General features: G+C 39.2%; 2 protein-coding genes across 4 annotated transcripts in view; both read right to left on the bottom strand.

Annotated features, from left to right (window-relative positions):
- Positions 1-718: 718 nt before the first annotated feature.
- The window catches only part of LOC112303458 (olfactory receptor 10A3), a 30,928-nt gene continuing 6,716 nt past the window's right edge, over positions 719-24,930 (bottom strand). Inside the window, exons 1-4 of one of the 3 annotated variants that reach the window (XR_008426984.2) lie at positions 12,520-12,566; positions 12,116-12,249; positions 10,217-10,360; positions 719-1,964 (exon numbers count right to left, since the gene is read on the bottom strand). Coding sequence is in view for 2 of the 3 variants with exons in the window: in XM_053925528.2 (XP_053781503.1) it covers positions 9,183-10,127 (945 nt within the window). In the remaining variant the exon portion in view is untranslated. Of the gene's footprint in view, positions 1,965-8,931; positions 10,361-12,115; positions 12,250-12,519; positions 12,567-24,930 lie in introns of those variants that run through there. The other 2 variants (XM_053925528.2, XM_024559052.3) reach the window with 2 other exon arrangements.
- LOC128781088 (olfactory receptor 10A3-like) lies at positions 18,643-19,896 on the bottom strand. Its single transcript, XM_053925526.1, has one exon. The coding sequence runs from the start codon at positions 19,676-19,678 to the stop codon at positions 18,710-18,712; it is 969 nt and encodes a 322-aa protein (XP_053781501.1). The 5' UTR covers positions 19,679-19,896; the 3' UTR covers positions 18,643-18,709.

The following is a 24,930-nucleotide window of genomic DNA, read 5'->3' as shown; positions in this document are numbered from 1 at the left end:
TACTTGAGCCAACCACAGTGGTGGGCAAGTAGAAATCATGAGCAGCAAGCATTTATCTGAGTGTAGGGGGGAAGTAAATCCCCAAACAAAATTTGTGGCTATTTTGGTTTGAATGTTAGGGTCATATCCAATAAATACTTATTGCAGAAATAAATGAATAATAGTGAGTCTGGCCTCAGTCTACTTAACACCGAATCTCAGAATACAATTACAATATTTTCAGACTTTTAAAGAAAACTGTGATCAAAAGTAGTGTCACTAGGACATGTGATTCAAGAATCAACCAATGAATGCATAAATTCATTGCCTCAACCAGGGATTGAACCTGCCACCTGGAGTGTTTTAATGTTCATGATGGAATTTATATGAAGCTCAAGGCAAATTATTGAACTATTGATTTTTATCCCTCATTATAAAAATAATTGTGTGATTGCATGGAAGAAATTCCTTTCAAAGAATCATTCTGGAGGTCATAATCTGGATTGTACAATTATTGTACTTCTTAAATATATACTTATAGATACCAAAATATCTACATTTGTTTGATATCTACAAAATATCTATATCTAAATTAACCAAACAGACATATCAAATATCTGTTATAGATATTGTAGAAGTTCCATGACTTGAAATTTGTAGACGTTCCATGACCTGAAATTAACCAAACAAATTTGTTTGGTTAATTTCAGGTCATGGAACGTCTACAAATTTTCTTTAGTGAACAAATATTGCCTCTCAATGAAAAATAGACTTAAATATCCCTCCAGAATATCCATGTATTAGTTTTCTAGGGCTACCATAACAAAGTACCACACCCCGGGTAAGTTAAACAGCAGACATTTATCATCTCACAGTTCTGCAGGTCAGAAGTCCAAATCAAGTTGTCAGTGAGTTGCTTCCTTCTGAGGGCTGAGGGAAGGATTCGTTCCAGGCCTCTCTCCTTGGCTTGTATTTGGCCATCTTGTCCCTATGTCTCTTCACACTGTCTTCTCTCTCTGCATCTTACTTTATCCAAATTTCCATTTTTATAAGGACACCAGTCATATAGGATGGCGGCTCACCCTGGTGATTTCACTTTGAGTTCATCATCTTTGTAATGATCCTCTCTCTAAATAAGGTCCCATTCTGAGGTATGGGGAGGGGGGGTGGGGAGGGTTAGGACTTCAACATGTGACTTGGGGAGGAACACAGTTCAACCCTATTTAATAATAAGTGTAGAAATACACAAGATATTCATGTACTTCCGATTCTAAGCAATCCAATGATCCAAGTTAATGATGACACAGAATTAAGAAACAATCATCTTGCTATTCCCTCAGGACAGCCTCTGGCACTGTAGCTCATTCAGGACGTCAGGGGCTGGGCCGTCAGTGTCTCTAGTCCCTTGCAGCTGTTCTGCCTCACTGCTGCAGGGTGATGTCAGTAGACTCTGCTGACAGATGTTGATGGGACATATAATGCAGCCTGTTCCTAGAACTCCTGTGGGTTTTTAGTTGTTTTACTTTATTTGCTTGGCAAAGACACCAAGCATTTGCCCTAATACCACTCACTGACTGAGAGCAAAGTGTTAGGACATTTCTCTGACCTTCTCAATAGCATGTGGAGTCCCTCTGGAGGTCATAGGAGATGAGCCTTGCCCAACGTGCCCTTTTTTGCTGGCCACTGTGACCTCCCAAATGGCAGCTTAGAGAGGCTTTTTTCCTTTCCTTCCTCTGGAACTAGACACATACTTGTGAAAAAGCTATGGGTGCAGCCTTGCACTACCTCATTAAACAGTGTCACATAATCAACATTTCGCAAACTGAAAAACCAATCCTGTTTACACCTCAAGGAAATGAAAAGGTCATCTTCATAAGTCAGTGAGGGGATTCCCCCAGGAGAGTCCTTGGAAATCAGCCAACTGGCACAGCCTCAACCAGGAAGTATGCTAAGTAAAATGACATCTTTGTCTCAGCAGGCTGCTCCTGTGCATGGGAAGATCAAATAAAAATGGTCTACCACAAGGAACCTAGAGAAAAAAAGAAATTAGCCCAGCAGCAATACCCCCTGGGATCCTCAGTCTCCATAGTAAGTATGTTTGTTTATCCTCTGGAGTCTTCACAGTCACAGATATTTCCAAGATCCTATGTAACTAGGCAGAGCAAAGGGCAGGTCTGTGACCTGTTGGCAGGGAGCAAATTGAGGAACTTTGGAAACACAAAAGGCTCCTTCCTTATGTTAAGAAGCTGATTCCAGCATTGGAGCCCAGGGCTCATGTGTCACAAGCTGTATTAGTTTGCTAGGGCTGTTTGCAGGTATCCCTGCTTTCCAAAAGTTTACTTTCTGCCAATCCTCTTTTACGAAAGAGCTACATTATTATAGTAATGGCTTTTTTTTGTAAAGCAAAAATCCTCTTCAGATTTCTTTTAATTAGAAAAAACATGTACTAGTGTAGGTCTTCTGTAAAAGTGAAGTGGCACAAAGAGAACTTTTGAAAAGCAGGGGTACCTTTACCTGTTTCTGCTAACCAAAAAAATCTGAAGAGGAGTTTTGCTTTTACACACACATAAAAAGGCAAAAGCAAAAATAACTATTGGTGTTTGTGTTGTAGTGAGCCTCTGAGGGGGCAGCCTGCTCCCCAGGCAGCAGAGTGGCACAGCTAAGCCCCTGTCTTGGGAATATCCCAGCATCAAGCCTATTGGCTTTGAATCACGTCTGTGAGCCTCTGTGCTTTATCTCGATTTATTTTGTGTGTCCATTAGTGTGATGTGTCCTAAGTTATCAGTAAGGGCTAAGACAGCTCTTAAGGGTATTATACTTTGGGTAAAACTGGATGTAATTGAACGTTTCAATTGTGGGGAATGGCATAAAGATATTCTGCCTCCATTGAATTTGGGGTCTGGAAATGCTCAAATTTTTTCCATATAAATTAATGGTAATTGTGTCTTCACCGTTTTGGCATATGAAAGGCTTCATAGGAAAACTCTGCTTTTGGATAGCAAGGGAAACCTGTATTGGTGAAAAATCTCAGTTTTCCACCTGTTACTGTTCTTTACTCTCCAACTACTACCACATATACAACACTTATGGTCAGCAAATGTGTGGGGCTTTTCCCCACACCAAGCAGTTCTCCACATCACCAGCTGGATGTCGTACAATTGAACTCAGTTCTCACACTATCTGTAACACTTGGAGATAGCTTTAGATGCCACAGGTTAAGGACTCAGTCCAGCAAGATGTCTCCCACTCCATTTCAGATGCCAGTTGCAAGAAGGAGGTCTCCAGGTTATGCAAAACTTCTGGCCAACTTGGCTAAAAGTCACAAGTTCCCATAACCCCTCCTGAAGTTTAATTAATATATTTACCAGTTTATTAAAAGATATGATAAAGGACACAGATTAAGAAATATATAAGATGAAGTCTGGAGGTTCCCAAGTGCAGGAGTTTCTATCCCTGGTACGTGGATGTGTTCACCAACCTGGAAGCTTTCAAACCCCATACTCTTTGGATTTTTATGGAGGCTTCATCACCTGGGCATGATCCATCCTTAACTCCAGTTTCAGCCCTTTTCCTTTCTCAAGAGAATGGGCAGGGTGGGAGTGGGTGCTGAAAATTCCAAGTTTCTTTTCATGGCTTAGTCTTTCCAGTGACCAGTCCACCATTCAGGAGCCATCTGGGAGTCTACCCAGAATTACCTCATTAGAACAAAAACACTCCTCTATCACCCAGGAAAAATCAAGGGTTACAGGAGCCCAGTGTCAGAGGCAGAGACCAATATATATATTTTCTATTATCTCACAGATCCCTGATGAATATCAGATGCTAAAATTCTCAACATAATATTAAACTCAACAGCACATTAAATATTGTACTCACCCCTGTCCGGGTATCTCAATTGTTTGGAGCATCAAACCCAAGGTTATGGGTTTGATTCCCAATCAAGGCACATACAAGAATCAATCAATGAATGTGTGAATAAGTGGAACAATAAATCTACATTGTTGTTCCTCTCCTCCCACCCAAATCAATATATTCTTTTAAAAATTTAAATATTGTACTCTAAAAATATTATGATTGATGATCAAGTGGGATTTACCCCTGGAAAACAAGGATGATTCCACATAGGCAAATCAGCAAACGTGACACACTACGATGGCTTCCAGTCAAAATGGAGGCATAGGTAGACATGCTTTGTCTTCTCACTCAACCACAAGAAGAATTACAACTAAACCTCAAAACAAGTAACACCCAGAACTGTCAGAAAATCCAACTGCATGGAAGTCTGACAACCAAGGATTTAAAGAAGCCACATTCATCCAGATGGGTAGAAGGGAAGGAGACCTGGAGTCAGGCAGAGAGGCTAGGAGATATGGTGTGGCACAGAGAGGAAGTGGCTGTGGCAAATGAGCAGTCCTACATTTATGTGTGGTGGCTAAAAACCGGGAGGAACACCTTGGGAACGAGCAATCCCAGCCCCAGGCCAGACCACACAGGCCAGGGTTCCAGCACTGGAAAATAACCCCATAACTTCTGGCTGTAAAAACCAGTGAGGGCTGGGACAGTCGAAGAAACTGCCGGTTTTTCAGAACAGTCCATTTAAAAGGCCCTTATGGACTTAGAATGTATGTAAACCTACCCACCCTGGAATTCACTGCCAAGGTAACAGCAGGAAGGGCACCAGCTGCATATGGGAAGTGGGTGAAGTGACTGGAAAAGGTGAAGGTGCCAGGCAAACCTCCAGAAGCCAGGCAGCAGCATTGTCCCCTCTCTGAGCCCTTCCCCCAACAGAGGCACAAAGTGATAAAGCAGGTTGCTCCACCCTAGTGAATACCTAAGGCTCTGTCCCATACAACTTAACAGGTATGTTATGACAGGGAGTCACAGCAGCTCTATCTAAGACACAGAAGGAAACACAGGGAGGCTGCCAAATGGAGGAAACAAAGAAATATGGCCCAAATGAAAGAACAGAAAAAAATGTAAATGAAAAAGAGATAGCCAACCTATCAAATGCAGAGTTCAAACACTGGTGATCAGGATGCTCAGAGAACTCATTGAGTATGGCAACAACATAAAGGAAGAAATGAAGGTTATACTAAGTGAAATAAAGAAAAATCCACAGGGAATCAACAGTGAAGGGAAGGAAACCAGGATTCAAATCAATGATTTGGAACATAAGGAAGAAATAAGCGTTCTACAAGAACAGAAAGAAGAAATGAGAATTCAAAAAAATGAGGATTCTATAAGAAGCCTCTGGGACATCTCCAAATGTGCCAACATCCAAATCATAGGGCTGTCAGAAGGAGAAGAGGAAGAGCAAGAAATTGAAAACTTATTTCAAAAAATGCTGCAAGAAAACTTGCATAATTTGGCAAAGGAAATATACATACAAGTCCAGGAAGCACAGAGAGTCCCAAACAAATTGGACCCAAAGAGGACCACACCAAGACACATCATAATTAAAATCTCAAAGGTTAAGAGTTCCCGTAAGACTGTCAGATGATTTCTCAAAAAAAACTTTGCAGGCAAGGAGTATTCAATGATGAAAAGAAAGGACCTACAAATTAGATTACTCCATCCAGCAAAGCTATCATTTAGAATGGAAGGGCAGATAAAGTGCTTTCCAGACGAGATAAAGCTAAGAGTTCATCATCACCAAGTCATTATTACATGAAATGTTAAAGGGACTTATTTAAGAAAAAGAAGGTCAAAAAACAAAAAAGGAAAAGAAGATCAGAACTATGAACATTAAAATGACAACAAATTCACAACTATCAACAACTGAATCTAAAAACAAATAAAGAAACAAAGCAAGCAACCAGAACAGGAACAGAATCATAGGTATGGTGATCATTTGGAGGGTTAACAGCTGAGAGGGGTAAAGGGGAGAATAGGGGAAAACACTCAGGGATTAAGAATCTTAATTGGTAGGTACAAAATAGACAGGGGGATGTTAAGAATAGTGTGGGAAATGGAGAAGCCAAAAAACTTATATGTATAACCCATGGACATGAACTAAGTGGAGGGATTACTAGAGGGAAGGGGATTACTGGGCAGAGGGGAACAAAGGAAGAAAAATTGGGACAACTGTAATAGCATAATCAATAAAATTTACTTAAAAAACATGACACACTACATTAATAAAAATGAAAGTTAAAAATTATATGATCTCAACAGATATAGAAAAAATTGACAAAATTCAATATCCTTTGGTGATAAACGATCTCAACAAAGTGGGTATAGGAGGAATGTACTTCACCATAAAAAAAGGCTACATGTGACAAGCTCGCAACTAACAGTATACTAAAGGTGAAAGGTTGAAGCTTTTCCTCTAAAATCAGGAACAAATCAAGAGTGCCACTCTCACCCCTCCTATTCAGCAGAGTAATGGATATCCTAGTCAGAGCAATTAAGCAAGACAAAGAAACAAAAGCCATCCTAATTTGAAAAGAAGAAGTAAGACTGTGTCTGTTGGCAGACAATATGATCTTATACATAGAAAATCCTAAAGACTCAAAAAAACCCCCACAAAACTGTGAGACCTAACCAACAAATTCAGTAAAGTTGCAGGATATAAACTACGTTCAGAAATTAATTGCATTTCTACACACTAACAACAAAATAAATACAAAAAAGAAATTTTACAAATCTGTTCATGACAGCATAAAAAAAAGGAGTAAATTTAACTCAGGTAGTGAAAGATCTGTATAGTGAAAACTAAAAGACTCTGATGAAAAGTATTGAAGAAGACACTAATAAATGGAAAAATATTTCCTGCTCATAGATTGGAAAAATTAATATTGTTAAAATGTTGATATTACCCAAAGCACCTATACATTCAATGTAATCCCTATCAAAATCCCAATGGCATTTTTCACAGAAATAGGAAAAATACTAAAATTATCGAACTACAAAAGACCTAAATAATGAAAACAATGCTGAGAAAGAAAAACAAAGCTGGAGACATCACACTTTCTAATTTCAAACTATATCACAAAGGTACGGCAATTAAAACAGTATGGTACTGGCATAAAAACTGAGCATAGAAAAAAAAAACTTCACATATATGGTTCTGTAATATTTGACAAGAGAGCCAAGAAGACTCAGTGGGGAAAGGATAATCTCTTCAATAAATGGTGCTGGGCAAGCTCAATAACCACATACATAAAAATAAAATTTGGGCCTCAATCTTACACCACTCATGAAAATTAAACTGGATTAAAGACTTAAACCTAAGGCCTGATACCATAAAACTCCTAGAAGAAAACATAGAAAGAAATCTCCTTGACATTAGTCATGGCAATGATTTTTCGGACATGAGACAAAAATCAACATGTGGAACTACATCAAACTAAAAAGTTACTACACAGCAAAAAAATAATTAACTAAATGAAAAGGCAACTTACAGAATAAGGAGAAAGTATTTGCAAATCATATATTTGTTAATGAATTAATATCCAAGTATATGAAGAACTCATACAACTCAATAACAGAAAAATAACCTAATTAAAAATTGAGCAGAGGAACTGAATAGACATTTTTTCAGAGAAGACATACAAATGGTCAACAGGTACATGAAATTATGCTCAACATCACTAATCATCAGGGAAATGAAAGTCAAAACCACAATGAGCTACCACATCACACCTGTTAGAATGTTTATCATCAAGAAGACAAGAGATAACTGTTCTCAAGAATGTGGAAAAAACAGAACTCCTGTGCACTGTTAGTGGAAATATAAATTAGTGTAGCCACTTTGGAAAACAGAAAGGAGATTCCCTAAAAAGTTAAAAATAGAACTCCCACGTGATCCAGCAATCCCACTTCTGTGTATATACCCAGAGAAAATGAAGAAGGGATTTTGAAGAGGCATCTGCACTCCCATGTTTATGGCAGCATTGTTCACAACAGCCAAGATAGGAAAACAATCTACATGTATGTCGATGGAGGTATGGATTAAACACTGTGATATATATACAACACAGTAAAATATTGTTCAGTCATAAAAAAGAAGGAAATCCTGCCATTCATGACAACACGCATGAACCTGGAGGCATTATGATAAGTGAAATGAGCAAGACAGAGAAAGACAAATACTGTATGGTAAGACTTATATGTGGAAATTTAAATAAATATATATAAATAAAAATTTCAAGTCTAACATACAAACAGACAGTGGGATGATGGTTCCCAGGGGCCGGTGGTGGAGGAAGTGGGGAGGTACCCGTCAAAGGGCGCAAACTTTCAGTTATAAGATGAATAAGTTTGGAGGATCTAATGTTCTATATGGTGACTGTAGCTAATAATAATGTATTGTATACTTGAAATTGATTAATAGGTCTCAAGTGTTCTCAACCAAATATCAAAAAAGGTAACTATGTACAGTGAAGGATGGGTTAATTAACCTGATTGTGGTAATCATTTCACAATGTATGTATATCAAACCATCACATTGTACTCTAAATATATCCATTTTAATTGTCAGTTATGTCTCATGAAAGCAGCAAAAATAAATAAAGTATTAAAATTGGTGTCTACAATCAATGAATGAACAAATGAACTAAAAAATGATTTAAAGGAAATTCTGTGTTTAGCTTCCTGTTTGTTTGCTGGTTTGTTTTAGATAAGCCTTATTTTTATGGTTCCTTTAAGAGCCATGAGAAGGAAATTTCAAGATATCAAGGATTAGGGTTCAACCAAACTTTTTGCCGATACTAATTTGATGTTTGACTGAAAACAGTATTATCCAGCATTCAGTTATTACCCAAGTTCCAGTCGTCTCTTTGTGAAATTTTAAAAAGCAATTTGGTAACATTTATGAATGTTTACAAATTCACAGTTGCTGTAACCCATCAAACTCAAGTTTGAAAGCCTACTGTGCAGAAATTGAAGCACTAACATTTATGAATGTATAAAACCAGGTGTTTTATTTAGCATACTCTGAAAGTACAAAAATCTGACAAACACCTGTAAGGCCTTCAATAAACAGTATTTTGAAGAAACTGTGTTATACCCAAAATAAAGGAATATAATGCATCTATGAAAAAAATATGTATACACATAACCCTACTGTATTAGCACATTTGTAGAACTCAAAAAGTTAAGCATACTCGTGCCAAGACATGCAAACATTTCCACCATTTACAAAATTTAAAGAGTTCAGTCAGACAATGACCAAACAAATATTTCATGGCTTCCCAACAGAGTCACAACGCATGTAAATCCACTATTCTTTGCCATAATTTCGTTAAAGCTCTTTTTATCTCACTGTTTCTCAAGCTGTAGATCAGTGGATTCAGCAGAGGCGTAAGAAGTGAGTAAGCCAATGACATCAGTTTCTTGGTATCTGGGGAGTAGCCAGATTTGGGTTGTAAATAGGTCATATTGGCTGTGCCATAAAAGAGGGTAACAGATGTGAGATGGGAGGTACAGGTGGAAAAGGCCTTCTGCCTCCCAGTGGTTGATGGCATCTTCAGGACGGCAGAGAGGATTCGAATGTAAGACAAGAGTATCAAAAAGAAAGGAACCATGATGATCAGAACAGTGCCAGTGACTGCATAGATTTCAAACAAAAACGTGTCTGCACATACAAGCTCTAGCACTGCTGGGGTTTCACAAGAGATATGATTAATTTCATTGGGGCCACAGAATGGAAAGCTAAACACCCAGGATGTCTGCACAGTAGCCACCATGATTCCTGAGACCCATGAGAACATTACTAATTTCATGAAAACACTTTTGTTCATAATCATTGGGTAGCTCAGAGGATGACAGATTGCAGCAAATCTGTCATAAGCCATTGCCCCCAGGAGAAAGCATTCAGTCACACCAAAAAGTAGAATGAAATACATTTGTGCAAAACAACTCACAAATGAAATTGACGATTTCTCAGTGGAGAGAACCACCAGCATTTCAGGCATAATGACGGCACTGAAACTCACATCCACCACAGACAAGTTCAGGAGGAATAGGTACATGGGAACGTGGAGGCTCTGTTCCAGGGAGATGATGACTATAATCATGGCATTTCCTATCAGGGTCACCAGGTAAACAACCAAGAACACCCCAAAGAGCTGCTCTTGCAGTTCGGGAAAGTTTGCAAAGCCCAGGAGGATGAACTCAACCACAGAACTTTGATTTTGCCTTTTCATTTCAGTAGTAGAGCACGTTTCTCATTTATGGACATACTATTCGAGTTACGAAGTCACCGTCCAACAGCGGAGTCAGTGTCTACACTTACCCCAGGTATACTTGGCAGATGATGTAAAAAAGAACTCTCCCAGACAGCGACTCAGTGTGGCAACTTTGGAGAATGGCCAGTTACTCAGATTAATGAATCTTTCAAGTAGAAAGGAGGAAGTAAAGAATGCTGGCTCAGAATTGGCTGTGAAGTACAAAATATATTAAAATTCTTTTGCACCTTTTACATTATGTAGTTTGAAAATTAACCATAACCTTAAAACAAAATAAATGTTTTATAATTTAGATTTCATCTTCATGATATTGTTATCAGTATCATTCATTTTTCTCAAGTTCAAGTAATATAAAATGTAAGACTACAAAAAAATAAACTATTAAAAAGTAGACGAAGGGAAAAAGATACCCACCAAAATGTGATAACAACTTAGTAGTTCGAAGTTACATCAAAGGTGTTTTATATTTATTGCAAATATTTGTCATCTTCAAAATACACGTGTCTGACATGACTAAATGTGAAAATGCCACAGGAACTCACAAAGGGGGCTGTTCTTCAGATATACCTATCTTAAGTGATCTGTAAATAATGTGACGTGCCTCTGGGCTTATTAGTTTATGCATAGAGTGCTCATAGCCAATTACATTAACATTGGACTACATGGCAAATTCTAAGAGGCAATTCTCTCTGGCTCATACATGTGACCATGATGATTTAAGAAAAGTTCAATTTGGGCCATTCTGAAACCAATTTCATTGTTTCCGCTCTCTCCTTCTCTTTCTCCATTCTCTCCTCCAATTTGCCTTCTCATGAAGAAGTTCATTTCATCATCAACTGTTCAATACACAGTGATTAAGCAACTAATGTTTCCTAGGCTCAGTAATCTCAGGCACACATTTGCTCCTACAACTCAACAGAGAGCTGGAAACGCTACAAACACTCGCATTCCACCCTTCCCTCACTGCCCTCTAACTCCTCCCGTAATGCCTTGCTCTGTTTTCTCCATTATCACCAACTGACATTATAACTATAAATATATAGTTAACATATAACTATAAATTAATTTACATCTATATGTTAACTGGTATAACAAATGTAAGTAAATATATTCATATATATACTATATATAAAATCTAACTCTCTCACTAAAACAAACACTCCAGGATTCAAAGATTTTTTCTGTTCTTTGCTACACTTACAATGTCTAAAAGAGTCCCTGACCCTTAATTAATGCTGGATCGATATTTGATGAATAAGAGTGCTAAAGGAGGGGAGTCCATGATAACTTAAAGGAACAGAGTGTCTTTAAAAAAGTGAAGCCAGCACTCAGAACTTTCGACAAGCACAAGGAATAACAAGTGTGTTAGACATTCCAAAGAGGATCAGATGAATTCTGAATGGGTTGTGGGGTGGGGGGTGGTGAACAACCATAACCATAGGTGTCATCAGTGGAAGTCATATTATCTGGAAACAGAAAGTCAAAAGGAGGGATGACTTGCCCAGGTAGAGGGATCTGATGACACATTATGGTTACAATAGAGGCCTACTGTCCTTTGTGTGATGTTTTGCAAACCAGCAAACACACCCTGGGAGGTGAGAAACCCAGAACACAGTAAGGACAAAGTAAGCTGAAGTCATTTAATGTTGTCTGAGTGCAGAGCATTACCACATTAGCAGGCAGAAGAAGGCAGGCTGATTTATTTGACCACGATCATCCATTAAAGTTAAATGGCTGTGTTAACCACAATAATATCATTTGGATATCAAAAAATCACCTAAAATTAGTAAAATGTAGTCACAGGATCAAACATTTAAAATCCATTTCTAGTGGGAAACATAGAATAATATATATTCAGTTTGCTAATATTTAAAAATGGATAGATTTTTTAAATCAGAGAATTTGGGGTATCATATAAATACAAAAGAAAACCTTTTAGGACTCACTGTGAGCAAGCTATGGCACAGAACATTCACGAGTGGTGAAGAGCAGCTGACCAAGATGCTCTATGTTCTATGTAACTTAGAAGAAGACCCTCAGGCCATCTGATCACTCCCCTCTGTAGATTTCATCCCTGCAACTGAAAAAGAAAACAATTAGACTTATTTACCAAGTTCCCTTCCAGTTGCAAACCTCTAAAATTTGGTGATTGGCTCAGGCAAAATTATTGCATAAACTCTAATTATTGCCTGAACTCTTCTTTAAAACCAAGAGGAAGACAAAAGACATCCAAACCAAGAGTCTACTGATTCAAATGGTTCAGCTGTGTCTCGTGATTGCTGATCACAGAGAAATCCCTTCAACTGCCTCTCCAACTATCAGGGAGAAGAACTGTACATGGAAAACCCACCATCAGGAACACAAGCAGAAGCTGCACTTTCTTCCCTACTGACTCTGTCTCTTTTAGTTTCCCACTACTGTATCAGGAGCTCTTCCTCTAGCCAAAGCCACCTTCTTGTACATACAACTCAGTGATTTAGTGCACTGATTCTAGAACATTATATGACATTGAGTTCTATGCCCGGGAGAATCCCACTATGGGGAACATGAAATCACATCAAAAACACTTTTCCATATTCTCACATAATAACTAAAGAGGCTTGAACTTGGCCCCTCCAGGGAGAAAGCTGAAGAGCACAAACCAGGAGTCATCCCTCCCTCACATCCCTACAGGGAACAATGCCTCTTCCCTCAAGAGACTGGGTTTCACACTGATATCACTACACAAGAGGTGAGAGCAAAGGCTGAATAAAGGCTGTAAATGGGGAAAGAAGAGAGTGGAGGGATGAGGGGTGAGGGTGTGACAAAGGCAGGGGAGCTAGAGGTAGGACATCTGATTAGATGGGTTCAGAGTTTGGTTGTGGTCAGAATCAAGTGAAGGCAGTCTATGGAAGCTTTGTAGAAAGCCTGGATACCCCACCCCCATGCAAAAACTTTTCATCATTTCTAGTGGAAATACAGTCATTGAAAACTTTTGAGAAAAAAAAAGTCATTACACTTATTTTCATAGATAGCAATTCCAAAGTAGGAGTCAAACAATCTGGATAAGTTCATGTGATTAGAGGAAGTCATTTAGCTCCTCTGAATCTGTTACTTCATCCATAAATAAACATAACATCATTAATGTCACAGAATACATGTGAGAGCCAAGGACTCAGGGATAGGTCCAAACTGGCTGGAACAATCAGTAAGCCATTGGCTCAGTCCCAGCAGAGTGAAGAGACAAATGAGTCTGCAGGCTTGGCTTTCTCCAGAACTGGGTGATGTGGCCAGATTACCTTTGTCTACTTATCATTGCCACATGCCTGCAGTAGGATGCGTTCCCAAGGAAATGAACCCTGCCAGGCAGCAATAAGGCTTCTTTCTATGTGATCTGTGTCCAGTGGAAAACGTACCAACTATCCTGAGGAAAGGAGGTTTCCATTCACAGATTGTAATCCAAGGATGCTTCCCATAGCATCCTGTATTGATGTATTGATGTATTGATCATATTGTTTATTTATTGGTCAGCGATGGTAATGCAGGTGATGTGGGCTCTGTGAGAAGTCATCAGGATGTACACTCACCATTTTTACACTTTCCTATGTGTGTATCGCACTCACAGGAAAGTGTATAGAAAAACTTCAGATACATGTTAATGGGGGTAAAAGGAAGGAATATTATAATGATGAAACTGTAATTCCTAACCAATAGTACTAAATTGACAAAACAAAAATCAAAATGTGCAAAGTTTAACACTTCTTCCTCAATGATTGACACACAAAATAGACAAAAAGACACACAGATGGTAAGACTTTAATAATAAATTCTGAGTTACCAGATGATAATGACAGTAAATATAAGACAGATCAACACTTTTTATGCTCCTAACTATATATTTTTTTCTCAAACATTTATGTAATATTTATAAAAATTGACTATGTACTTGTCAAAAAGAAAATATTAATAAAGTTAAATACTTGGCTATCATATACATAACATAGTTTCCAATAAAACTGCAAAACAACAATCACATATAGAAAAAGAAAGCTAAATTCTTAGAAAATTTTAAGTAATCTGCAAGAATTACTCATATTAAAGGAAATCAGAAATGAAATATACGCTACTAATAAAAACATTTTGAATTAACCAAACACAGTTGCACTTATTAATGTGTCCAAAATGAACTCCTGGTCTTTTCCTAAACCTGCTCTACCTGCTGTGTTCCTCATCTCAGGTAACAACAGCTTAAAGCATCTAGTTTCACAGGCCAAAAGCCAAGGAGTCATCCTTCAATCCATTTTTCCTCCCAAAGCATATCAAACCTGTAACCAGTCTGTGGCTCCCTCTTCAAAATACAGTGTTAAAAACTCTCACCTTTCCTACCCATGGCCAGTTTGCTCAGTTGTTTGGGGCATTGTCCCGCACACCAAAAGGTTGAGGTTCAATCCCAAGTCGGGGCATGCATGTATGGGAGGCAGCCAATGGAGGTTTCTCTCTGTTTCTCTCCCAACCTCCCGCACCCCTGTCCTCTCTCTCCAAAATCACTAAAAAACGGCCCTGACTGGTGTGGCTCTCTTGGTTGGGCATCATTCCACAATGTGAAAGGTTGCTGGTTTGATTCCCAGTCAGGGCACATTCAAGGGTTGCTGGTTCCATCCCAGTTTAGATTGTGTAAGAGAGCCAACCGATTTATGTATCTCTCCTTCTCTTGCTCCCTCCCTTTTCCTCTATCCAAAAATAAATACGTAAAATCTTATGTTTTTAAAAGGGAAAGGTAATAGAACATTCTCAGTTGAGGACTGAAAAAATTGTCACCTTTACTAAAGCTAACACTCTGATGCAAACTACATTCTGCTCTCATTGGATAATTGCCATAATCCCCAAAATTCTTTTTCCTACCTTCCTTTCCCCTGCTCAAAATACTTCCATAGCACCCTATCCCTTTCACTGTGGAAGCCAAACTCAAAATATGTAGATTGAACATCCATTTCCGCATTACTTTGTGGGCTCACTGGCTCAACTTTGGTACAATACGTCCCCTGGTTCAATCCTGTTCAGCCATGCGGCTGCGTTGCTCTTTCTCACCTCCACCAGCCATGTTCTCATCTCACAGCTACTGCCTTTGATTTTTCCCTGAACACGGACTACGCTCGCAGAAAACTCTAACTCCCTTATGTCCCTTTGCCCAAGGAGCATCTTCTCCATGAGATCCTCCCAAATCAACCTCTTTAAAATGGGACCCAACCACAACACTGCTGCCCTGATTTATTCTCTCTCCACAGCACTCCTCAGTGTAGATACATCTGAATCATAAGGGTATGGAAAGGCTAAACATAAGAAGAAGGAAAAAGACACTCCAAAATAATACTAACAAAAAAGGAAATTTATGTAATTATATTACAATGAGAAAATGTTCAATTCTCCAACAAGATATAACAATTCTAAACCTGCAGGCGTCCAATAATATAGCTGAAAATATGTCCAGAAGTTATTGACCGATACACTGGGAAAAATAGGAGTGTCAACCACACTGGCATACTGTGACATGCCTCTTTAATTGGTAGAAGAAGTAAATAAATCAGTAAGGAGAAAGAAAATACTCCCAATGCGACTTAGTCGATAACACATATAGAGAACATTGTGTCAGAAACATGGAAGAAAGCACATCACTTTTAATCACATGCAGAACATTACTAAAAATCTGATGGCATCTTAGGCCACCAATTTAGCGATAAAAACTTTCAGGAATGGCGACTTAGAATTATGTAACTGTGGCAGAAAGTGTACCAGCCAGTGCAACGATTCAGGCCTTGATCAGTGGCCTGAAAGGTGGGAAAGGATGCAGGTTGATAAGTCAAAGCATAATGGAAATATATAGCCATTATACTGTTGCACTGATCCCTGCAGAGAGTTCACCACAGCGCTGAGTGCAATCAGTGAACCACTGAACATGCAGTGCGATAGCCAAAAATATTTCAGTGGTTCACAAGCACCCTCAAGTCTTGCAATGACCAGGCAGAAAAAGCTGAAGTTCGAGTTCCATGAATGAGGGTCAAAGGTAGTTCAGTGCTTAATCGAGGAAGTTCTATTATGCCAGGTTGAAACCAGAGTTGGGAAAATCTAAAGATTTGACACATATGATGGGAAGTCTGGATGGGTGTCTCCAGTGATTTTCACTCCCAAGAATCTCTGAACTTTCTGTAACTGCAGAAGTGGCCAGTGTGTCCCATTAGGAGCAAGAAAACTATAGGAAAGCTACCACATTGAGAACCTTCACCTCTACTCCTGGACACCAGGACTATGTACAGGGTTAAGTCACAACAAAACCCACCCGGGGACACACTGGGCCTGACAAGGAAAAAAGGAACTGTGTCACCAAGCAGCCTGGACCTGTCAAATATCAAGCAGGCAACTGCTACAAGATGCGCAGTTTAATAGAGGGCTGTGAAGAAAGGACAGAGAGTTCAGAGGGAGAATAATTTGGGAGAAGAAGATGGGGATGGGGGCGTCAAGAATGGTTGCCTTAAGGAAAGACACTTTGAGGACGTCTAAGGAAAGAAAAGCAATTAATCAGCGGAAATACGGTGAAAAACATATCAGATGGCGAGAAGGGCATGTTTTGACATAATTTAAGCCAGGGGAGACATCATAAGTTTTACATTTTAAAAGTTCACTTTTTTATTGCCCACGTTGCTTGTGGTTGGAAGTAGTTGTGTCAGCCTCAGAGCCATGAAGGCGTGATGTCAGGTATCCGTCCTATCAGCTGCTATGAAACTAAAGCTGGTGTTGCCAGAACGGCTGCTCTTTAGCGGACAATCACGACATTTACTTATGAGTTTTGTCAACCTCATAACTAAATGGAGAAGCATCGTGACTTTGAAATCGTCACGTGAGCAACCTTGCCAGTTCAGCGTCTGTTCCTCACCTGGGCTACAGACAGAGGCATGGTGTGGCTGGCTTCTGTGACCTGCCAAAATCAGTGATCCTCCAAGGAACTTGGAATTCCTCAAGGACAGACACTTGTTTCCCCAGGGACAGTGCCATTAAGTCAGCCCTAGCAAAACAGGTTTAATCATTATACTCTGGTTTCTCTTCAGACCATATAAACCTTTTTCCTTTTACAAAACTTGTTTAATCAATGAATGGATAAACAAATGAAAGAACGAACAAAAGTCAAAATGAAGTTCTATGTCTGTCTTGGGATTTAGACTTTGGCAGGTTTTTTCCCCCTTGATGGGCCTTCATTATATGATCCCTCTAAGGCTAGGAGGACATTTCAGGCACCAAGGGACAGAATCTGATTAAAGGACTTCCAAATGCTTGTTCAATGCCCTACTGTAAAGAGTGTACTACATTCAAATATTACCCAAACTGGTTTCAACATTTTGATGATGAAATTTCCTTTAGTAGAAATCCAATCAGCTTTGCATCTTTACTTCCCATTTGTGGCAAAGGCAGTAGTAATTAAAGGCTTGTTTTTCCCAAAAATGAGTGACAGTGGGAAGAGTGTTTTACCCCTTTGTTATCATCCCTGGGGCACACACTCAGAGCAGTAGAAGCTCGTGTGTTATGGATTCAATAAAACGGCCCCTTCCTGTGTATAAATGCCAACATAAAATTGGGGGCAAAAATTAAATGTTTCAAATGTTGCTGGGTGAGAAATTATTTCATTCTTTCTCTCCATGTGATGGTTACTGACAGGACTCAAGGCCATGGAAAACATGCACAAATGCTTAATCACTTAGTTTCCCATAATAAAGAAATGAATCGTCCTGTGTTTATAAAGAAAGTATCATAGCATTGGGGCCTACATAGGGACATTTAACAAAAGTCTCAACAAAGAGTGGTCTATGGCTGAAAGATATGCAGACACCATCAAGTGAGATATCAAGGAACTATCCTGTAGTTTCTGGTCACCAACCTTGTGATGAGTATTTAGAAAAACACCAAAGATTCTTGTTTTGAACAATAACATGTGTGAGTCCAGGACATAGAACTAGTGTGGTCCTCCCAAAATGACTATACTTATTTAGTCATTCATGGAACAGGTTCTAACTCCAGAAATAAAGATTTCCTCAACTTGTGGTCTCTTGAAACTCTACCCTATTCACGGGCCTTCAGGTCCATCTGGAGTTACAATCATTTGGAAGAGTAATTCTACAGTAGCCATTAAATGTATAAGTGCATGCACTCCATCCGATTAGGCCAACTTTGAGGAACCTGTCATACAGAAATAAAACAACAGTATCAGGACATTTGAAACGATGTGTTTGTTGGAGCTTCGTCTTGGTGACAATAATTCAGTAATGACCTGGATGATCATAATAGAGGAATTCATAAGGAATTGTTTTATATGTTATAGAAACTTATATACCCCTGAGAAATGAATGACAACAGTACACGATCAAAAGGGAGCCCTGATAGATTATTGGACTTCAAAAACTCAACCAATGAAACACACTCAAGCTAAGAAATGCAAACTTTCCCACCATTTATTAAAATTAAAACAGTTCAGTCAGACAATGACCAAATGAATATTTCATGGCTTCCCAGCACAGTCAGAGAGTGTGTAAGTCTACTTGTCTTCGCCATAATTTCATCAAAGCTCTTTTCATCTCACTGTTTCGCAAGCTGTAGATCAGTGGATTCAGCAGAGGTGTAAGAAGTGAGTAAGCCAAGGACATCAGTTTCTTGGTTTCTGGGGAGTAGCCAGATTTGGGTTGTAAATAGGTCATACTGGCTGTGCCATAGAAGAGGGTAACAGATGTGAGATGGGAGGCACAGGTGGAAAAGGCCTTCTGCCTCCCAGTGGTTGATGGCATCTTCAGGATTGCAAAGAGGACTCGAATGTAAGACAAGAGTATCAAAAAGAAAGGAACCATAATAAGCAAAACAGTGCCAGTGACTGCATAGATTTCAAACAAAAACGTGTCTTCACATGCAAGCTCTAGCACTGCTGGGGTTTCACAAGAGATATGATTAATTTCATTGGGCCCACAGAATGGAAAGCTAAACACCCAGGATGTCTGTACAGTAGCCACTATGATTCCTGAGACCCATGAGAACATTACTAATTTCATGAAAACACTTTTGTTCATAATCATTGGGTAGCTCAGAGGATGACAGATTGCAGCAAATCTGTCATATGCCATTGTCCCCAGGAGAAAGCATTCAGTCACACCAAAAAGTAGAATGAAATACATTTGTGCAAAACAACTCACAAATGAAATTGACGATTTCTCAGTGGAGAGAACCACCAGCATTTCAGGCATAATGACTGCACTGAAACTCACTTCCACCACAGATAAGTTCAGGAGGAATAGGTACATGGGAACGTGGAGGCTCTGTTCCAGGGAGATGATGACTATGATCATGGCATTTCCTATCAGGGTCACCAGGTAAACAACCAAGAACACCCCAAAGAGCTGCTCTTGCAGTTCGGGAAAGTTTGCAAAGCCCAGGAGGATGAACTCAACCACAGAACTTTGATTTTGCCTTTTCATTTCAGTAGTGAGCACGTTTCTCATTTATGGACATACTATATGAGTTATGAAGTCACCGTCCAACAGCACAGTCAGTGTCTACACTTACCCCAGGTATACTTGGCAGAAGATATAAAAAAGAACTCTCCCAGAAAGGGACTCAGTGTGTCAACTTGGAGAATGGCCAGTTACTCAGATTAATGAATCTTTCAAATGGAAAGGAGGAAGTAAAGATTACTGGCTCAGAAATCTTGTCTGTGAAGTACAAATATGTCAGAATTCTTTTGCACCTTTTACATTATGTAGTTTGAAAATTAAACATAGCCTTAAAACAAAATAAGTGTTTTATAACTTACATTCCATCTTCATGCCATTTCTATGAGTATCATTCATTTTTCTCAAGTTGAAGTAATATAAAATGTAAGACTACAAAAGAATAAATATAAAAAGTGGACAAATGCAAAAAAATACCCACAGAATAACAATTTAATAGTTCAAAGTTACATCAAAGTTGTTTTATACTTATTGCAAATACTTATCATGCTCAAAATAGATGTGTGTGACAAAGCTGAATATGAAAATGCCACAGGAACTCACAAAGGGGGTTCTACTTCAGATATACCTATCTTAAGTAATCTGTAAATAATGTGAATTGCCTCTGGGATTATTAGTTTATCCATAGACTGGTCATAGCCAATTACATTAAGATTGGACTACATGGCAAATTCTAAGAGCCAATTCTCTCTGGCTCATACATGTGACCATGATGATTTAAGAAAAGTCCAATATAGGTCATTCTGAAAACATTTTCATTGTTTCCACTCTCTCCTTCTCTTCCTCCTTTCTCTCCTCCAATTTGCCTTCTCATGAAGAAGTTCGCTTCATCATCAACTATTCAACACATACTGATTAAGCAGCTAACGTTTTCTAGGCTCAGTAATCTCAGGCACACATTTGATCTTACAACTCAACGAGACCAAAAGTACAACATATACTAGTGAGGCATTCCACCCTTCCCTCACTACCCTCTAACTGCTCACATGATTCCTTGCTCTATTTTCTCCAGTACCACCAAATGACATCATACCTATAAATATGTAGTTAACATATAACTGTAAATTTATTGACATCTATAGGTTAAATAGGATAATTTATATATAACTAAATGTATTTTTATATATAGTAACATAAAATCTAACTATATCATTAAAACATAAATTCCAGGACTAAATGATTATTTTTGTTCTTTGCTACACTTACAATGTCTAACACAGTCGCTGACCCATAATAAATGCTAGATCAATACTTGATGAATAAGGGGAAAAATGAGGAAAATCCATAACCTTAACTGGAGTGTCTTTAAAAAAGTGAAACCAGCACTCAGAACGTTTGAGAAGCACAAGGAATAACAAGTGTGTAGGACATTCCAAAGAGGATCAGATAAATTCTGAATGGGTTGTGGGGTGGAGGGGGGTGTAAACCATAACCATAGGTGTCATCAGTGGAAGTCATTTTAGCTGGAAGCAGAAACTCAATAGGAGGGATGACTTGCACAGGTAGAGGTACCAGATGACACATTACTGTTATAATAGAGGCCTACTGTCCTTGGTGTGATGTTTTCCAAACCAGCAAACACACCCTGGGAGGTGAGAAACCCAGAACACAGTAAGGACAAAGTAAGCTGAAGTCATTTAATGTTTTCTGAGTGCAGAGCATTACCACATTAGCAGGCAGAAGAAGGCAGGCTAATTTATTTCTCTGCTTGACCACGATCATCCATTAAAATTAAATGGCTGTGTTAACCACAATAATTATCATTTGGACATCAAAAAATCACCTAAAATTAGTAAAATGTAGTCACAGGATCAAACATTTAAAACCCATTTCTAATGGGAAAAAAAGAATAACACATATTCAGTGGCTAATATTTAAAAATGGATAGATTTTTTTAAATCAGAGAATTTGGAGTATCATATAAATACAGAAGAAAACCTTTTAGGACTCACTGTGAGCAAGCTATGGAACAGAACGTTCACAAGTGGTGAAGAGCAGCTGACCACAGATGCTCTATGTTCCCTGTAACTTAGAAGAAGACCCTCAGGCCATCTGATCACTCCCCTCTGTAGATTTCATCCTTGCAACTGAAAAAGAAAACAATTAGACTTATTTACCAAGTTCCCTTCCAGTTGCAAACCTCTAAAATTTGGTGATTGGCTCAGGCAAAATTATTGCATAAACTCTAATTATTGCCTGAACTCTTGTTTAAAACCAAGAGGAAGACAAAAGACATCCAAACCAAGAGTCTACTGATTCAAATGGTTCAGCTGTGTCTCGTGATTGCTGATCACAGAGAAATCCCTTCAACTGCCTCTCCAACTATCAGGGAGAAGAACTATACATGGAAAACCCACCATCAGGAACACAAGCAGAAGCTGCACTTTCTTCCCTACTGACTCCATCTCTTTTAGTTTCCCACTACTGTATCAGGAGCTCTTCCTCTAGCCAAAGCCACCTTCTTGTACATACAACTCAGTGATTTAGTGCACTGATTCTAGAAGATTATATGACATTGAGCTCTATGCCCTGGAGAATCCCTCCATGGGGAACATGAAATCACATCAAAAACACTTTTCCATATTCTCACATAATAACTAAAGAGGCCTGAACTTGGCCCCTCCAAGGAGAAAGCTCAAGAGCACAAGCCAGGAGTCATCCCTCCCTCACATCCCTACAGGGAACAATGCCTCTTCCCTCAACAGACTCAGTTTCTCATTGACATCACTCAACAGGAGGTGAGAGCAGAGGCTGAATAAAGGCTGTAAATGGGGAAAGAAGAGAGTGGAGGAATGAGAGGTGAGGGTGTGACAAAGGCAGGGGAGCTAGAGATAGGGCATCTGATTAGGTGGGTTCAGAGTTTGGTTGTGTTCAGAATCAAGTGAAGGCAGTCTATGGAAGCTTTGTAGAAAGCCTGGATACCCCACCCCCATGCAAGAATTTTTCATCATTTCTAGTAGAAATATAGAGTAACTGAAAACTTTTCAGGAAAAAGAAGTCATTACACTTGTTTTCATAGATAGCAATTTTAAACTAGGAGTCAAACAGTCTGGATAAGTTCATGTGATTAAAGGAAGTCATTTAGCTCTTCTGAATCTGTTATTTTGTCAATAACATAAACATAACATAATTAATATCATGAATACATGTGAGATCCAAGGACTCAGGGATAGGTCCAAACTGGCTGGAACAATTGGTAAGCCATTGGCTCAGTCCCAGCAGAGTGAAGAGACAAATGAGTCTCCAGGCTTGGCTTTCTCCAGAACTGGGTGATGTGGCCAGATTACCTTTGTCTACTTATCATTGCCACGTGCCTGCAGTAGGATGTGTTTCAAGGAAATGAACCCCGCCAGGCAGCAGTAAGGCTTCTTTCTATGTGATCTGTGTCCAGTGGAAAACATACCAATTATCCTGAGGAAAGGAGGTTTCCAATCACAGATCTAATCCAATGACCCTTCCCATAACACTCTCTATGGTCAGATAACACCCCATGTGTGAACTAGTCACCTGCACCAGGTGTGGGAAATGCTGCCCATGATCCAGGCCCCATGAAACCTCATGAGCGCTTGGATCATACTGCTGTGTTGTATTTGTTGGTCAGTAATGGCAATGCAGTGATGTGTGCTCTGTGAGAAGTCATCAGGATGTACAGTCACAATTTTTACACTTTCCTATGTGTGTATCGGACTTCAATGAAAAGCGTAGAGAAAAACTTCAGATACATGTAATGGGGGTAAAAAGGAAGGAGTATGAAACTGGAATTCCTACCCAATAGTACTGAATTGACAAAACAAAAATCAAAATGTGCAAATTTTCACTTCTTCCTCAATGATTGACACACAAAATAGATAAAAAGACACATAGATGGTAAGACTTTAATAATAAATTCTGAGTTACCAGATGATTATGGGAGTAAATATAAGACAACAACAACTTTTTATGCTGCTAACTCTATATTTTTTCCCGAAACATTTATGTAATATTCATAAAAATTGATTATGTACTTGTCAGAAAGAAAATATTAATAAAGTTAAATACTTGGCAATCATATACATGACAGACTTTTCAATAAAACTGCAAAACAACAACCACATGTGGAAAAAGAAAGCTAAAGTCTTAAAAATGTTTGTGTAATCTGCAAGTATCTCTCAGGTTAACAGGAAGTCAGAAATGAAATATAGAATACTAATAAAAACACTTTAAATTAAGTAACACATTTACACTTATTAATGTGTCCAAAATGAACTCCTGTTCTTTTCCTAAAACCTGCTTGACCTGCTGTGTTCCTCATCTCTGGTAACAGCAGCTTAAAGCTTTGGTTTCACAGGCCTAAAGCTAAGGTGTCATCCTTCATTCCATTTTTCCTCCCACAGCATATCAAACCTGTAACCTGTCTGTGGCTCCCTCTTCGAAATACAGTGTTAAAAATTCTTTTTTTTTTTTTTTTTGGCTGGGTGCAGTGAACTTTATTGATGGTGCATGACAAGGCTGGGCCCCCTAAGCCCCTCCCCTCTTCAGGGGGTCTAGGATGGAAAATGGAGGTTAGGAGATTCTCAGTGTGTTGGGGGATCGGTTTGGGGTAAGGACTCCCCAGCAGCTGAGGGTCTCTCTTCCTGTCACTGGGGCTGGTGGTCCATGGGGCTTTTACTCCTTGGAGGCCATGTGGACCACAAGGTCCACCACCCTGTTGCTGTAGCCGAATTCATTGTCATACCAGGAAATGAGCTTGACCAAGTGGTCATTGAGGGCAGTGCCAGCTCCATCATCGAAGGTGGAGGAGTGGGTGTCACTGTAAAAGTCACAAGAGACAACCAGTGAGAATTTTTAATACTGTCCTGGGCTATACTAAAGACAGTGTTAAAAATTCTCACCTTTCCTATGCATGGCCAGATTGCTCAGTTGTTTGGGGCATTGTCCCGCACACCAAAAGGTTGCTGATTCCATCCCCAGTCAGGGCATGCGTGTATGGGAGGCAGCCAATTATGTTCCTCTCTCTTTCTCCCAACCTCCCACACTCCTATCCTCTGCCTCCAAAATCAATAAAACGGCCCTGACTGGTGTGACTCACTTGGTTGGGCATCATTCCACATTGTGAAATGTTTCCGGTTTCATTCTCAGTCAGGGCACATGCCACAGATGCTGGTTTGGTCCCCATTAAGGGAGTGTGCGAGAAGCAACCAATTGATGTTTCTCTCCCTCTCCTTCTTCCTCCCTTTACCTCTGCCTAAAAATAAATAACTAAA

The sequence above is a fragment of the Desmodus rotundus genome, chromosome 5 (assembly GCF_022682495.2).
Source record: "Desmodus rotundus isolate HL8 chromosome 5, HLdesRot8A.1, whole genome shotgun sequence".
Taxonomy (NCBI): domain Eukaryota; kingdom Metazoa; phylum Chordata; class Mammalia; order Chiroptera; family Phyllostomidae; genus Desmodus; species Desmodus rotundus.
Note: the sequence above shows the minus strand (reverse complement) of the source record. Positions and strands in the feature narration are given on the sequence as shown.